This window comes from Pollicipes pollicipes, unplaced genomic scaffold, assembly GCF_011947565.3.
Source record: "Pollicipes pollicipes isolate AB1234 unplaced genomic scaffold, Ppol_2.1 Scaffold_7262;HRSCAF=8765_pilon_pilon_pilon, whole genome shotgun sequence".
Classification (NCBI taxonomy): domain Eukaryota; kingdom Metazoa; phylum Arthropoda; class Thecostraca; order Pollicipedomorpha; family Pollicipedidae; genus Pollicipes; species Pollicipes pollicipes.
This window is the reverse complement of record NW_023597055.1, coordinates 23,493,836-23,510,035: the sequence shown is the minus strand read 5'-3', so window position 1 is coordinate 23,510,035 and position 16,200 is coordinate 23,493,836. Positions and strand designations below refer to the sequence as shown.

The window sequence follows — 16,200 nt, the reverse complement described above, 5'->3', positions numbered from 1 at the left end:
GGAGCTTAGCGGAAAAAAATCAGTGGATTTCACTCAACTAGTGGTAATGCATTTAATGGTGCTAGGTTAATGATCGACCGCATATCCGCTTATGACCGTTGACCGCATGACCGCTTATCGCATTAACACTAGCCAATAACCATCCCAAATCCGCCTCATAACAGCTCAGGCACTTAAACTCCCGTTTTTAGCATTAATATCAGATTAATGTCACCACAAGAACGTGACGCAACACAATCTTTTGAATGATGTCGAGCTCGGTGGGGCCGTACCGAGTTTCATCTCGTCGGCATGAATGCGAGTGATGAACGACCGAGACCATGTATCTTTATGTTTTCCTCGCAGGGCGTAATTCATTTAGGCCCGAGTTAGCCCAAAGAGCGGCGTGGCGCGTCCGGGGCTCGTGGGACGCCTGGCTGGCACAGTCCGAACCCCACAACCCCGGGAGGTCTGGACGGCAGGCGCGCTGTCACCCCGGCGCATTATGTGCCACACGTGCCGCCCGTCGCTGCCATCGTCCGTTCACATGAGCCTAATGAGCGTGGCACACCGTATCCCGACACCTTCAGACTGTACGTCACTTCTTCTGGAGCAGCGCCAATTTCCAGTTTGAGTGAGCGTTGCGCACCATGTCTCGCTACCGTTCTCCTCCAGGAGCCGGCTGTCCCTAGGACCTGCTGCCCCTCTCAGCATCGCTTTGCGACAAATTGAGGCACTCCGGTTTGGTTCGTCCCAGGCGTGCTCGCATTAGCTCATCACTAAGGCACAACATCAGGGCGCGTCTCGGGACCCAAAAATAGCCGACACCCCCACCTCGCCCCGTCCCGTCACGCCGACAGATCGGGAGGGCTGAGGTCACCGGGGAGACCCAATGAGCGACTGAGATGAGCGCAACAACAGGCGAGCAGAATGTAGGCACCTGATGCCAGAGTCGGCACGAGGGGTCTCTCTCTCTCTCTCTCTCTCTCTCTCTCTCTCTCTCTCTCTCTCTCTCTCTCTCTCTCTCTCTCTCTCTCTCTCTCCTCTCTCTCTCTCTCTCTCTCTCTCTCTCTCTCTCTCTCTCTCTCTCTCTCTCTCTCGCTCTATCCCCATTGTATCTTGCCAGATTAATGGCCGAGTTGAAACTGTAATTTACGCATGTGACTGTTGTCCATTGTGGCAGGTAAAGATTTTCATGAATTATTATCATGGTGTTAGATTATTCCGTGCTTATAAATGTATGCTTTGTGTTTTTTCAAGATTTCACGCATTACGCTGATGGAAAAAGCCTTGCGACGGCATGTCGACTCAGAATATTTGATACAAAACACTTTTGGTTTGATAAAGACTAATGCATTTAATTATGACGCTATGACATGAAGTAAAGGTATGATGGTGCACCGGAAAATGCATCAGAATAGTGTCATGAAAGAGGGCAAGATTTGCTTCTTCTTTGAAGCTCAAGACTCGTTTGAATTATTTCCATATATCGTGGCATGAATGAAAATCATGAATCGACCCATCGGCAATGACGATGCCGACCTGCTTCGCATATGCTATCAGCCGACTCACCGTGAAACTTGTCAAAGGCCAAGCCACAGCGGAATTGGATTGAAATCCGATCAGGGGTTTGCTCTGGCGCAGTGGAGTGGTTCGGGCCCAAGAGGCTGGCGTCCGGCACATTTCGCCCTCGGACGGCAGCTGAAGACCGGTCGCCGATCCACTGGGCATATTTCCCCTCTCGCGGCATATGATTGGAATACGGAAATCGCTCAGACTTTCCAGCGTCAGGAAATGAAAGGTCGGCCATTGAATTCCTCTCGGCGCGAGAGCGCTCAATGCCGCCCGGGAGCTGTCGACGCGTGGAGCACCGCACTCGACTCAGGGGTGAACTGGGGCTACCTCGGGGCCTGAAGGTCTGCATGGGGCTCCTGAGGCCCTGCTGATGGAACGCAGTCTGGCATGAAACATGGGAAGGCCAGGCTATCGCCAAGTTATCAGTGAACTCGCGGCATTGACCAGACCTTGATCCACACAGCTCCAGGGCTGGAGTGTTATGAGCAAACGTGGTCCTACGAAGGTGAGTGATGAGCCTTTCTAGGTAGCATGCGAAAATGAAGGTCAACTTTGACGGGGCTTTGAAGACACATGCAGCACTACCTTCCTGCAGAGGTGTGAGCCAGCCAGGCGGCCAGTGCTGCCCGTCTGGCACTCAGCGTACTCCATCTGGCGCTCAGTAAACCCGGTCCGGCGGTCAGTGCACCCCATCCGGCGCTCAGTGTGCCCCGTCCGGGGCTCAGTGCTGCTCCACTCTGCCCGCAGCAGTGTACGCCAGCCTGGCGGCCAGTGTTGCCCGTCCGGCGCTCAGTGTACCCCGTCCGGCGCTCAGTGTACGCCGTCCGGCGCTCAGTGTACCCCGTCCGGCGCTCAGTGTGCTCCATCTGCCCTGCAGCAGTGCACGCCAGGCCTGGCGCCCAGTGTACGCCGTCCGGCGCTCAGTGTAGCCCGCCTGCCTGCGGCGGTGTAAGCCGGCCGGGCGGCCGGGCTCGATGTTGACACAGGGGTGTCTCTGGAGACCGGTGTAGCGCAGCGCCGCCCCCACTTCCCCGATGAAAGATAGATCCTCACCGCATTGACAAATGCCACACAGAATGTCATCACTTTATGATTGCTCTCGGCAGAACACAAACAATGATTGTTTGACATGGCGCAGCCGCGTCGCGTTATGAATCCTCGTCATATGTCATATGTGCGTTCATGCTGCGGACGACGTTCCATTCAGCATTGCATAGGCTGCCTGCGATGTTCACGAACTGGCCGGTGAAGTTGGATACATTTCACGACTTCGAACCCGCCTGACATGCTCACTAATTATGCGAAGCAATGACACACTTGTCTTTAGTTTGAGTGTTGATAAATCACACTAATTTATCGGTTACTGATCAAGATCGGTCCCCAGGTTGAAACACTGATGTTTCAAAGCAGCGCATAATACGTCAGTCGCTGCACCACGAATCGCCGATAGCTTCAATTACAACGACTAGCTAGTCGCCAGTGGCCATGGAAGGAGCCACCACCAACGACACCGTGTACGTCCCTTTCAGAAGCACGGCTAGGTGACAAAACACTGCTTTTCCACCTGGAAACCATTTCCTGCGCCGATCATGCAGATGACCGCCAGGCCACTCTCGCCGGGGATGTGTAGTGGGTCGGTCACCTCGCTGGTTTGCGGCTGGTCAAGCTGACCAATCAGGGTAAAAAACACGCTATCTGCAGGATTGAAGGGACTGCTCCAAATTCGTGTGGGGTTTTGAACGGCAGCCATTTCCTACGGTTCAAAATTACGTCCTTTCCAAGATCTCAGCTTCTCTCGTTCCTGAGCTAGACGCACGCGACGTTTGCAGACTGTTTTGCGTTGCCTATTTTGAAATTACACCGCAAGATATGACACGAATGTCGCCTCCCCAGTGGCTATGCTGTGTAAATGGTCAAGAAACATACGACCCCTGACTAAGATTTGTATGCAGTGCGTCGGCATGAATCGCCACTTCAACGAACGGCAGTTGGCTTTCAATCGGCTTAACGCGTCAAAAGCAGGTCGTAACCACGAACCGCGTTTTGCGATACGTAATTTAGGTCGCTGGGCTGCCATTTTTTTACTAGGGTTTTGCATTGTCTCACATTCGATACACGTATACCTACACGGTAGGTGACAGATCTGTATGCATATTGCACGGGCATCTGCATCCTTACAATCATGCAGTGTTTAATCAAAAGAGCAACGACAATGGGCAGCCGCATATCATCTCGTTATTATGCGTAATCCAGACGACACAGAATGACGTTATAATGACTTTACAAACGCCAGTTTGCCCTGAAATACTCTCCCGAAATACTCCACCCATTTTCGCGAGCATGCAGCTCAGAAATCAGAGGGGTTTTTAGAGCGGTCTCAATTATTAAATTTATTTATTTTATTCACATTTATTAATTATTAAATGTGAGGGGTCTCAAGAACGGCAGCTCTGTGAAGTGCACCAAAAGATCTTTAAGACGCTAGCTCAGTTCAACACACCATATAAATGTGGAGCACTCCCTTTCAGAACAGCAAATACCATATAAGAGGCTGGCTCTGGATCTGAAATGCGGATTATGAAATTGTGACAGTTGTAACGCAGTCGAAAGACGTCAACAGCATCCAGACGTGCAGCTTAACCACTACACTATAGGTACGGGATATTTGAGGGCACGTCGGCTGCACCTCGACTCGACATTTTACGCCCATAGCTGTGCTAAGCGATTCTGACATGAGTATCGCCGCGCAGGTACTGCACACAAGGGCACCGTCTTATCACGGACGGATCTCAAATGGCGGGTTTTCCAGTGTAGTTATCGAGAGCTATCAAACTGATGAGATTATGCCTCCAAAACCAATTTTCTTCATGAACTCTGTTACACGGTCCCGTCAACGAGCCGGTCCTCGCCAAGACGAAGCGCAGGTCCAGACTGCGCTGGGTGTAGAAGTGACGCTGGCACTCAGGTACGAGCTGGCGACACTGAACAAGTGCGCGGATAACTGACAACGGGTGATGGCATCGAGGTCTCGATGGCCTCTGGCCTCCAGAAGGAACAAAACCATGCGTTTCGTAGGTATGAATGACATAGAGGCGACAATGGCTGATTTCCTCTCTTCTTTTGACCCGGTGAGGGAAAGCCCTGTCGTCCACCCTGTCTTTAACTGCGCGGAGTTTCTGTCTGGAGTTGCCCTGTGCGTCCACGCTAACCTGGTCCACAAAGGTCTTGTCAGTTGCCCTTCAGACAAGAGGACAGCAACAGCTTAAAGTCAGAGAACGGCACTCGAGCGGAAAAAGGATGTGAGCCGGCTGTACCCCAATTGACCGCAACATCAGTCCTCTCACTTCTAGCCAGCCCGATGTGACTGGGCACCTAGGCAGACATCGTACCCTGTTCATCTCGCTCAAGAGCCGCCACCTGCGGTAAGATTCGGTCCACTATGGCATGACCTGGTTTCAGATGCTGGATAACTCAGCAATGCTCAGGAAATCAGACAATATTAAGAATTGCTCCTCTAGTCGTCCCTCTGCATAAGCCAGCGTCTGACTGACTGCACATAGTTCGGCTGTGAGATCGGGCAGTCATCTATGTATATGTGCACACATGACTGGCACTTGGTGCGCAATCTAAATAGAGTTTCATAACGGAACTCCTCAGCAGTTTTGCGTCTTTTTATCAATGCGAAAGGGGGCGGATCACAGATAGGTGCCAGCAATCCCACGGCGGACAATTCCCTCACTGGGAAGACGTCCCATACACTAATCCCACATCTAGCAGGCTTCTATTGATTCGTGCACAGATGCGCTCAGCAGAAGCCGTTCTGCCTGTCGTAAATAACTCAATCAGGTGTTCCGGATAGAGGCCCCTGCGATGGCTGTATGTGGATGCATCTTCGCTTCGACAAGTTATTTATTGATGTATCATACAGTTCCCCAGGCAGTGGTATTGCGCCGTTGCGAACGGGAGACCCGTGTCGCTTCTGCTTGTAGAAACGTACCTCGCTTGCCAGGCTTGCTGCCGCCCCCATGAAGTGAGGCGTGTTTGCCGCAGCCGGTGCTGGAGTTGGACTTGCCGGTAACCGGCGGCTGTGGTGGGCTTGTCGGTGGCCGGCAGTGGTGGGTTGGTCGGTGGTCGGCGGTGGTGGGTTGGTCGGCGGCCGGCGGTGGTGGGTTGATCGGTGGCCGGCGGTGGTGGGTTGGTCGGCGGCCGGCGGTTGTGGGCTGGTCGGCAGCCGGCGGTGGTGGGTTTGTCGGTGGCCGGCGGTGGTGGGTCGGTCGGCGGCCGGCGGTGGTGGGTTTGTCGGTGGCCGGCAGTGGTGGGCTGGTCGGCGGCCGGCGGCGGTGATGGGTTTGTTGGTGGCCGGGGGTGGTGGTGGGTTTGTCGGTAACCGGCGGCGGTGGTTGGTTTGTGGGCGGCCGGCGGCGGCGGGGGGTTTGTCGGCGTCGGCGGTGGTGGGTTTGTCGGAGGCAGGCGGTAGTGGGTTTGTCAGCGGCTGGCGGCGGCGGCGGTGGGTTTGTTGGTGGTCGGCGGCAGTGGTGGCGTGGGTACCGGTGGCAGGCGACAGGTACTGTGGCATGGGGTGGCGGCGATGGCGGCCACCAGCTGTATGTGAGTGTAATGGGGCGCGTAACACAGCACTGCAAATTGTGGTCGGCACCGGAGAATGTAACGGGCGAGATTTCCTCGCACGACGTCATTCGTCGGCTGCTGTCGAGGAACACGCAGATAAGGGACGAGCAGGTCAATGATTCGCAACAGCGGGTTGTCTTGTCCACTGGTGTGGTATCATGCTCATAATGCGAGCGAATAATGGTCCATCGTGGTCATTGGCTAGATTTTGCTAGCCCGCATCGTTGATTGCTAGCTGTAGAGTAGTGAGACAGTTCCAATGTGCAGCTACACGTAAATGCTGATGTTATGCCCATGTCCTTGAAAGTTGCGGTGCTATGTCAGCGGAATTTCAGTGTCTTCTCGGACGATTTTGTGTGCTTCGGGTGTCCGTCTGTATGCTTGACTCAGAAATCGACATGGTTGTCCGTGTACCTCTGCTGGACGGCGTTTGTTGTGGTACGTGGCTGCGACGCCATGCAAGGAATAAAAGCAGCACATTATCACAAAAGCATCCTGTCTTAAGTGACCCCGACTTGACGGATGATTGGGCTGCCCATCATCATCATCATGCCCATCATCGCCCCTTTTCCTGGGGCCGTACTTTCGCCCATCCCGGAAACTAATGGTCGCCATGTTTTTAAGCTGTCGGCCCATCATTTGGGCATCAGTTAACCCCTTCCCAATGGGGCGTCATCGATTGGCCTGCGGGCGCCAAGTTGTAGTGGCACCTCTGGCTCCTGGCCCCAATTCATGCTCTGCTACCCAGATCTTTCGGCTGGCGCGCCTTCGTCGTCATTTGCTCAGCGAACAAAACGTGTGAAACGGGAACAAGCTGGCGACTTCTGAAGAGAGCGCCTATAACCGGAAGCACTCGATCAATGTTCCACACAACCAACACGAAAACAACATAGCCTGAGAGCTGAGAGACAGAGTCGCGGGCGAAGAGCTCTATGTGGGGCATAAACGAAATTTGCCGCCAACAGAACGTTTCATGTTTTTGTTTCATGTTCTTTTCAGCAAGTTGTTGGTGATTATTGACCTGCATTGGGAAAGGCAAGTGCGTCAACCCGAAAAACGACTCCAAAGATGTATCGGAGGGTCAGGACAATTGCATTAATTTACGAATGTCCTGCATTATGTGCACTGCAAGCACTGTGTATTTGGGGGTAAAAACCCCCAAGCAGGACACCAACAGCTGAGGTCGGGACAGGAATTCAGTTTCTTCTCACGACCCCACGTGGTTCCCCGGAGTGTCGACCACCTCATCTTAAAGGTCTGACCTAGGGGCGGTCCAGACGGGGGCAGCCGACCCAAGTTTGTTACAGAGGCATCCCCAGTTTGCGGTCGCACATCTTAAGCCCTGGTGATAAAGCCACGCCATTCCCGCACCCACAGCAGAGAAGCACTCACGCTTGCTGATGACGTTCCCCCTCAGAATCGCGGTCAAAGTCACATCCGCTGGTCAGAGAGGAGCAGCGCTCTGTATCAGGGGTGAGGAAAGTGGCGATTGTGTGGCGAAAATGGCGAAACTACCCCAAAATTCGAGGTCCGAAAAGCTGTCCCTATCCAGTCACGCTGAGCAGGCATTAGCGACTCATTTGACTTAATTTACATGAATAAAATATAACATTCAGCCAATCCCTCTTTATCACATTTTATCATCCATGATACTCGGGCTATGCGCGTGAAGAGACAACATATATTTTTACCGCGTAAATTTGGTATCAAAGCCTGTATGCCGCTAACCACATGCTGCACATTATTGCTTGAATACTATTTTCAATGAAAAACAGACAGATGACGAGGTAATACTGTCTATTTAAAACTAGCGCTTGGAGAACGCTTACATCATCACGTTGCAATGCCGCATATCATGTTCATATTAAGAGTTTCGCTATCTAATTATAAAATAAGTAGCATTTAGTCACCTCAGCGGAAGGTCGACTCAAAGTGCTCGTTTTGAACAGAGCTGATAGCGTGGCGAGCTTGACATTCCGGACCGGATCTGGACGACACCAGCGCGATGCCGTGGCAGTAAGGCCTCGTCCCACCACCCCGGACGCTCCGGTCCTGTCAAGGAGGTCCCACCACTCCAGACACTCCGGTCCCTGCCAAGGAGGTCCCACCACTCCAGACACTCCGGTCCTGCCAAGGATGTCCCACCACTCCAGACAGTCCGGTCCTGCCAATAAGGTCAAGTTGGCGGCGCCGCGTGGCGCGCTGTGGCCTTGTCGGCGCGTGCTGGACAGTTCAGTGCCGGGAGGGGCCGTTCGGCTGACCATTCCCACCGTTATGACCCACCGGGGGACCGTAGACAACGGAGGCCAGGTAACCAGCCGAAGCCCGCAAAATCCAATCTGCTCGGATGCTCGAATTAACCGCCGCACAAGCAGAAGCCGAGGGCACCCGGCGGCGACGAATGCCCGCTCCACGTGCTACTGCGGCTGGAAGTGCGCAGGACCCATGTGGACGGCGAGGGCTACCTGATGACATCCCGCTGCTTATGTCCTCGTGGCTTTCAAATGAGCCTGGCCCAGACGAAAATATTGATCGGAAACAGCACGGATGCTCGTTTCTGTCATGCTTACCGGACCTAGCGCGACTCGCGCGGCATCAAGCGCAAGCTCATGAATAAAACGCCTTTTGTTGGCTGGCTAAATGCACCCAGTTTAGCTCGCGATAATGTTTTGAATCCATAGTTGGGTAATTGAGGGTGTCGGAGCCTTTTTCCTTCGGCTTACGGCAATTGCATGCCAGTGGTATTGGTCTATAATTACAGGATTTCTTGGAGTTTCCCATTTTGTAATAAATCAGACTAACGCTTTTTTCAGTCATCCGGCACGTTTACCTTCTTTAGCGACTGTTAAAAATGTGTTTTAGAAGCGTTGCTGTGACTGTACATTTTCTCACATAGCGCCAGATATGCCATCAGGTACAGATGTTTTTTTTCGGGATCTGATAATTTTAAATGACCCAGCCAACAATGCTATTACAGCTTCAAGGTAAAGTACGTGTTCCTGACCTGCGAGGGTATTTAAGGTGGGAACGTCATTTTGATGTTTTTAGTAAATGTTTGTTGATAGCACTGATTAAAATTAGCTGTGATTTCTATCCATCCATGCGTAGAACATGAATATCGCTCCGACATTATTTGTGTCCAAGCATTCAGCGCTTATAAAAATATGCAGCGAGATCAAACATTCCAGCCTTCCGTTCTTTTCATCCTTTCCCAGCTTCGAATACGATGAATGATAAGATGGCGTCCGAGTGAAGAACGCCACAGCACCACGGAAGATCGTGTAAGCAATTCGTCCCGATCTCCTTGGCTGGGCCGCAAACGAGCACTGGGACACCTGAGGGGCGACCTCACACCGACCTTCCGACAGGGCTCAGGTTAATGTTCATCCGCCAGTCGTTGTCGTACATCCGGAGCCAAGCCCTCAAGTCGGCAATCGGAATCGGGATGTCTATTACCGGGGATTTCGATGTCCTAGTATCAGACATGGCGAGACTGAATAGCCAGAAGTACTGAGCCGGGTGTTAGCCTCGGCACTAGATACCCTCCCCACACGCGGATGCGGTCAATGCTAGGGCGGAGTAGGACTGGCTCGGGCGCGTGGCCTGCACGGTCGTATCTGACGTACCTATGGCTAGCGGCTGGAGTCCCTCTCTCCGGGAGTAGTAGTCCACGTACAGCACGTTTGAATCATTCGGTTGTACACGTTCGGTTGCATCTGACGTACCTATGGCTAGCGCCTGGAGTCCCTCTCTCCGGGAGTCGTAGTCCACGCAGAGTACGTTTGGATCATTCGGTTGTACACGTTCGGTTGTATCTGACGTACCTATGGCTAGCGCCTGGAGCCCCTCTCTCCGGGAGTAGTAGTCCACGTACAGCACGTTTGGATCATTCTGGTCCTCAGTGCAGGCGAAGGACGGCATCACGATCCCGGGGAAGGCGGTAGTCATCAGGTAGCTGCAGGCGGTGATGGAGACAAGTCTTCATATGGAGCTATATTGAACGATGGTAGATTGGGTGAACATGAAGAAAGCAGTCTTGTGCCGACAAAATCGTATAAAGTAAAAAGAAATCGACGTCTGGACACAAATTTGATGGTAAATGAAAGAAATGGTATATGATGACAGGCTGATGATACCATACTTGTGCACGAATCGACGTTGGTTCTTGAGTTCGGCCTGGAGGCTTTATTGGTCATATATCAAAGCTCGATTACAAGCAGTGTTTTGGAGATTATGAGCTCAAGATTCTCACGCAGAGTTTATGACCTTCAATTACCAAAAGGTCCTGCTTAAATGACGTAGCGCTAAACGATTTTTTTGAACACCGCCAGTAAAATCGTCGTTTACCGCTATGCCGTTATTGAACCAGCACCTAGTATGCTGGCGGTGTTCAATGTAATCGATGTTTAACACTTAAACGTCGTTAAACAGCATCCATTGGTATACTGAACGTCGTTACTCAGCATATAAGCTTTGAACTCATATTGCCGAAAGACCAGAGACTGAGGGCGTTCCTTTCTTACATCAGGTGCGTGTTTGTGGACAGTGTCTATATTTTCTTTGGCCATATTGTCTAGGACAAAATAGCATGGGTTAAAGTAGATTTATGCTGGCAAGTTACGCTTCTCTCGCGAGGATAAATGTCGTTACCATGCACGTGGGCTGTCACCAACATCAACGCAAGCTGTTCACTCACCAGTGCAAGTAGTCGAGGTTATCCAAAAATGCGTGGAAGTTTCTGCCGAGTGTATGGAGCATTTCACCATACCCTTTTTCGATGGTAAAGTCGACAAAGTGCACGCCAACGCCCTCCAGGAAGTATTCTAAGCTGATGCCTGCGGAGGAAGCAGCAGTCACCGCACGCTGTAAGGGCACGCGGCGCGCACTGCGTGGTGAGACCCTGAACTTGCGCACGAGTACGCGGTGATACCCGGATCTTGCGGCAGAAGAGATCCGGCCGCGCTTGTGAGACATACACGTCATACATCACGCATACATCAAGATCTTACACAAGACTTACCTAGGTGAGCAACGACGATGACTATGAAGTCGAGCGTGGCTTTGTCTGGGTAGCACTGGAAGTTGAGAAAGGTCTGCTCGTCGTCGGCGCCCGATATTTCTCTGGAAGGAACCTCGTTTAGAGATATATGTTGAGATCGTGACCGACGCTGAGGGCGACCAGCCAGCGTGCGGGTACGAGTCAACATTAACTAAAACCCTACCACACGTGGACGATGACACATAAATCTCAAGAGGATGCAAGGGCAAAAGTTGGCGTACAACATCAAAATTCATATGTTGTGAGAGCCCGTCTACGATACCAAATGACCTTATCATCTACCAACCTTCTGGGGCATAGAACGGGTCCAAACAAGATCGTATGTTGATCTTAAAACATCCCCATATCAAGCCACTCACAGTATTTCCTTCCACTTGTTCTTGCCGTAGTTGTTCAGTACCCACTCCTTGACGCAGCTGTGGATGAGACCGTACTGAAAAGAAGAAGCATCGGTGAGTTTGGAAGTGGGCATGACGCAAGCCAGAACCTCTCGGACTGACAGTGCCCTCAGTCACCTAGAACTACTGATGGGAGCAGGCATGTACAGATGTGCTGGTTCCCTGGTGTCCGGTACATAACAGAGATAAGGAGACAACTGAAACCTTGAAGTTTTAAGATAGTTGTCGTCATTCTACGTTGTGAGTTCAGAGTTAGTACGGTTCATCATTAATTTTCAGCGCATGGCCAAGCGACATGATAGTGGTTATATGTTGGCCGTGCCCGACATGTCGAGCTAAGCTTATGACCACGAATGTGGGAAGGATGCTACATACATATACCCAGCAGGAAACATCCAGTTGTCAATATGCACAATGTGTGCGCTATAAGTCACAACAGTCAGTGTCTTCTCATATAATGAAGGTAGATAAGTTGCAAATGTTGCTGAAGGTGAGTGTAGAATAACTAAGCATAAGAGCCCTGAATTCATAATGCTGGGAAGCCTGGCGCTGAAGCCTTGCCTTCTTTATCTTGTTCCGTTCTTGACAGCTTTTATATAAATCACTTTTTACCTAGTTCATTGCTTAAGCTGAGGCACGGTCAAGGTCACCTAGTGTTCGACTTCCAGATGATTTAAAATCAACCCAAATTGCCTGCCTGTGATATTAGTCAGCAACTGAACGACTTTGTGAACCACAGACAGTGTTAAAACATATTCACGTATTGCTAGTGTTTGACTCAAGTCAACCACGCGCTAAGATGGCTATATCTCGAGGTCATCGTCAGTCGGTGATCTTCGATGATCTATCCTGGCAAAAGTCACAGTCAGATAAGGGTACAATAGTACCAAGCCTCAAGACGAAGGAAAGTATGCAAGTTATGCTGGTAACACGTAGATTATAACGATCATGAGGTGCAGGTCAACACGTGATAGTGACATAAAACAGCTTTTCGGGGTACCTGTCATGTGCAAAAGCTAAAAACCTCGGAAAGTTAGACCATCTTCGATAAGAAAACGCTGACGACACCAGGGTGCAGTCTTAAAATGAGGTTCAAGGTGTCAACGTTCCGTAGAAAGGTTGCCTGAGAATGTCTCAACCACCTTACAACACATTGCTAATAAATGCCCCATTCAACAATGTCTGGCCAGGTACATCCTTGCCACAACCTGTCTAGATCACTGACCCGACATGGACCTGGACCCAAAAATTGTGCATGACATTCGGCATCGATGTGAGATAAGGTTTGGCAAGCACCAGAAGGATAACCCAACCGCTCTGGATCTATCCCAAAAACTTCACGAGGGGAGCGATTCTTCCCTCAGCCAAAGCGATGGCCTGCAGCACGACTGGTTTATTTTCTTGTTGCATACTGCACCAATGCACGGAAAGTCGCATTACTCTCATGAGCAGATGCTACTTGCTTCATTCCGTGGCCAAAAAGTAAACACGCACTGTTATGCACGAGCGTAACAGAGCTTCTCACTGTAATCGCATTTGTGCGCACGCTTTGCTTTGGTGCGTTACCAATGCATCCTTCCTCCCTTCGTGACCCTAAAGAATGTTTAACATACGCTCGGGAGACCGTTTGAATATGACGCAGTCGGATGGGGTGGGTGGGTGCGCCAGTTTTACAGTAATACCTTATTTACGTAACATCTGAAAACTACGGGGGCTAGAGACACAAAACTCGCAGGGAAGACAGGCCTTGTGAAATCACTTGCGTAAATTCAGAAGTCCCTCCGTATTTTTTGTGTCTAATAAGGTAAAATCAGGTAAAACTTCTCATCGCCTGACTTCAGGCCTCCACAAGAAACCGTATTTTGTGACTGGATACCTGTTCTGAGAAAACAAATCACGGGCAGCTATTTCAGGTCGACGGCGTTATTCGACCATAAGGACACAGTGACCAAAAACCTACGAGATTGCTTCGATTTTGGAATCTAAATTGCTGTCGGCGATTACGCTGGGGGGTACGTTTAAAAAAAACACCAAGTTTATCGGGGTAATTTGACGTCAGTGACTCCCACTGACCTTCATGTAATTTAAAGAGGATGTCCGTTAGCGTTCTTGTGACCAAAATTTGCAAATAAACATGAAAACTACCACATTTCTCCATTAAAAAAACCTGTTTCGTGTTGACCTAGTCCCTGATCTTCATAGCTGACCCAAGGTTAATGGAATTAGTTGCAATCCTAGCGTCATTCGTCTAATCGTCGAAGCAACAACCTCAAAGGCGTGATGACCTATGACCTATGTCCTGACGTTGACATATGAAGGGTCAGGGAGATTAAAAAATGCATCTCAGTTATTTATACGCGAGTATCATTATCTAATTTCCTATAACTATGTAACGTTTGGCGACGCCACATCATGACGTTCTGAAGTTCGGAGAAAGTACTTTCAGCTTTACGCCGTTCATAAGCATGATAACTGGTATTCAATCAATCCAAAAGTATGATGATCGCTAGTGATTTCATTTGAGCGATCCACCGAGTTCGCCATAATGGCGGCGGGGTTCTGGGGCTGCTGGCAGCCGGCCGCCGCCCGCCCGAGCTCCGCGCTTCAGAGCTCACGCTGCTGCTACGTGTCGAAGCCTGCGGGGCGGCCCGACATCGAGGCCTCATCTGAAGGAGCCGCAGCTGCAGTGGGCTGCTTTTTATGCCATATCATAGTAAGATACTACAGCCTCGGACACAATATTCAACAACTTACTTTTACCGCGAAATCTGTTGAACAATGCCCTGGACGACTAGTCGGCCAGAGTTGGGTAAAGCCTAACAAAATCCAGTCAAAAACATCGATAATGATGAGTAAGTAGTACGATAAAGATATTCCCCGATTACTAAAACCGAGGCGACCACCACTACTCCTATAATGGAGACGACCACTTGTGCTTTTATATCGACCCGAGGCCGATATCAAGATCCGGTAGCACTGGATATCACGGTGTTCTACCCTGCTCACATTGAACCTGTACTTAGGTCGGAAATTGCTCCGTTATGATAGCTCAGCTGGTTCCTTCTGGTGCTTTCCTGGTTTACTGGTTACTGGTGCTGATGCCTTCATTTTTGTTCATTCACCCGCGGTGAGGCAGGTTCGAGTCGCTTCAGGCTCTCGCTATTTATCACTGACTGGAAAGGCCTGCGGTCGGCGGCAGCGGTCCAGTCCGTCCGCCTTAAGGTTTGGTAACGTCAGAGGGCTAGACAGATCCTGCCCAGTATTGCGGTTTAAGCTTTCACCGCAAAATCTGCCGTTGACCTGACATTTTACGGGCAGATGATGGGGTTACCGTTCCGGCAACACGCAAGTATAGCGTAACCACTGAACCCAAACATCCGCTCAATCAAAATGGGAATCAACCTTTCACGCAAAGGTTGTACAAAGGTATTCAATTGTGAGGTGAAATGTGCCAGCAAAAAGAAAGATAGCAAATGCCCCAGAGGGATATGCGGCCACTTGCTTCAAATCGAGATAAACCATATTGGAGTTAGCCCACGTCCTTAAAACGTGAGGTTTGGGGAATCTAAATCTGTCCCGTGAGAACGAAGACTACTCATCCAACCGCGAATGCACGTGCTATAAGTGCCTGTCCTCCAGACATAAAGAAAACCTCTGAGTGTTGCTGAGCTCTTTTGTTTGAATGCCCAGGCTTTTGAAAGGATTTTGCCATCAAGAGCTCTAGTTCAGTAAAAGCGCTGTTAAAATTTAACGCCATTGCACGAGCATTAGAAGAGGCATTAGTACGCGGGGACAGACACCCATTAAAAGACCGGCCTCGTGGAACGCAAATTGATGAGTTTGCGCCGGCTACCCAACTGTCGTTCGCTAACTTACCCCATTTACAAGGCCGCCCATTTTCCAAGGCAATAGATGGAAGTGGCAGGCAGAGAGCAATCAGTTGAGGCCAAAGTCTTGCTTCTGATTAACTCTTTGATCAGTTCGGCTGGACACGAAGGCTATTATAATTCCACAAACTAGGCCGCAGAACCGCTGACGTACCTTCAACTCTCCCCTGGCGAGCTTTAACACGTGGCTTGGTAGTGGGCTGCATACGATGCGCTAGGGTGGAGGGTGGATCAATTTGACACCCCTGAGATATCAAAAACTAGGAGGGCCAGAGACACTCAACTCACAGGATGGTAGACCCCTATGTAAACTCTTTTGGTATTTAATTTCAAATCTCTAGATTGCGACCTTTAGGCAAGACAAGGTCAAAATGGAGACTGGAGTACGAATTTCCCCAGGCCTTCCAAAGCAGCCAGTTACGTCTTAAATGCTTGTTCTGATCAAAACGTCACTTGGGGTCATATCAGGTTGGTGACCTCGCCAGTAAGAAGGTCAACAACAAGCGATAAAAAGACATTCAGTGACCTTCATAAATTAAAATCACGAAGTCATTTGACGACCATGACACAAAAGAAGTCATAATAGGCGTGAAAAACTACCTCACCGAGTAGCTCCTCCAGTAAAACTGTTTGGTTTGCCCTTGGTCTGACCTCCATGCCTGACCCGAGGTCA

General features: G+C 50.5%; 1 protein-coding gene across 2 annotated transcripts in view; it reads right to left on the bottom strand.

Moving 5' to 3' along the window:
• The window catches only part of LOC119114333 (soluble guanylate cyclase gcy-35), a 113,982-nt gene that overhangs the window by 53,294 nt on the left and 44,488 nt on the right, over positions 1-16,200 (bottom strand). For both annotated transcript variants that reach the window (XM_037238529.1, XM_037238530.1), the window contains exons 3-6: positions 11,602-11,675; positions 11,204-11,304; positions 10,880-11,018; positions 10,008-10,138 (exon numbers count right to left, since the gene is read on the bottom strand). In XM_037238529.1, the coding sequence (XP_037094424.1) occupies positions 10,008-10,138; positions 10,880-11,018; positions 11,204-11,304; positions 11,602-11,675 (445 nt within the window). The remainder of the gene's footprint in view (positions 1-10,007; positions 10,139-10,879; positions 11,019-11,203; positions 11,305-11,601; positions 11,676-16,200) is intronic.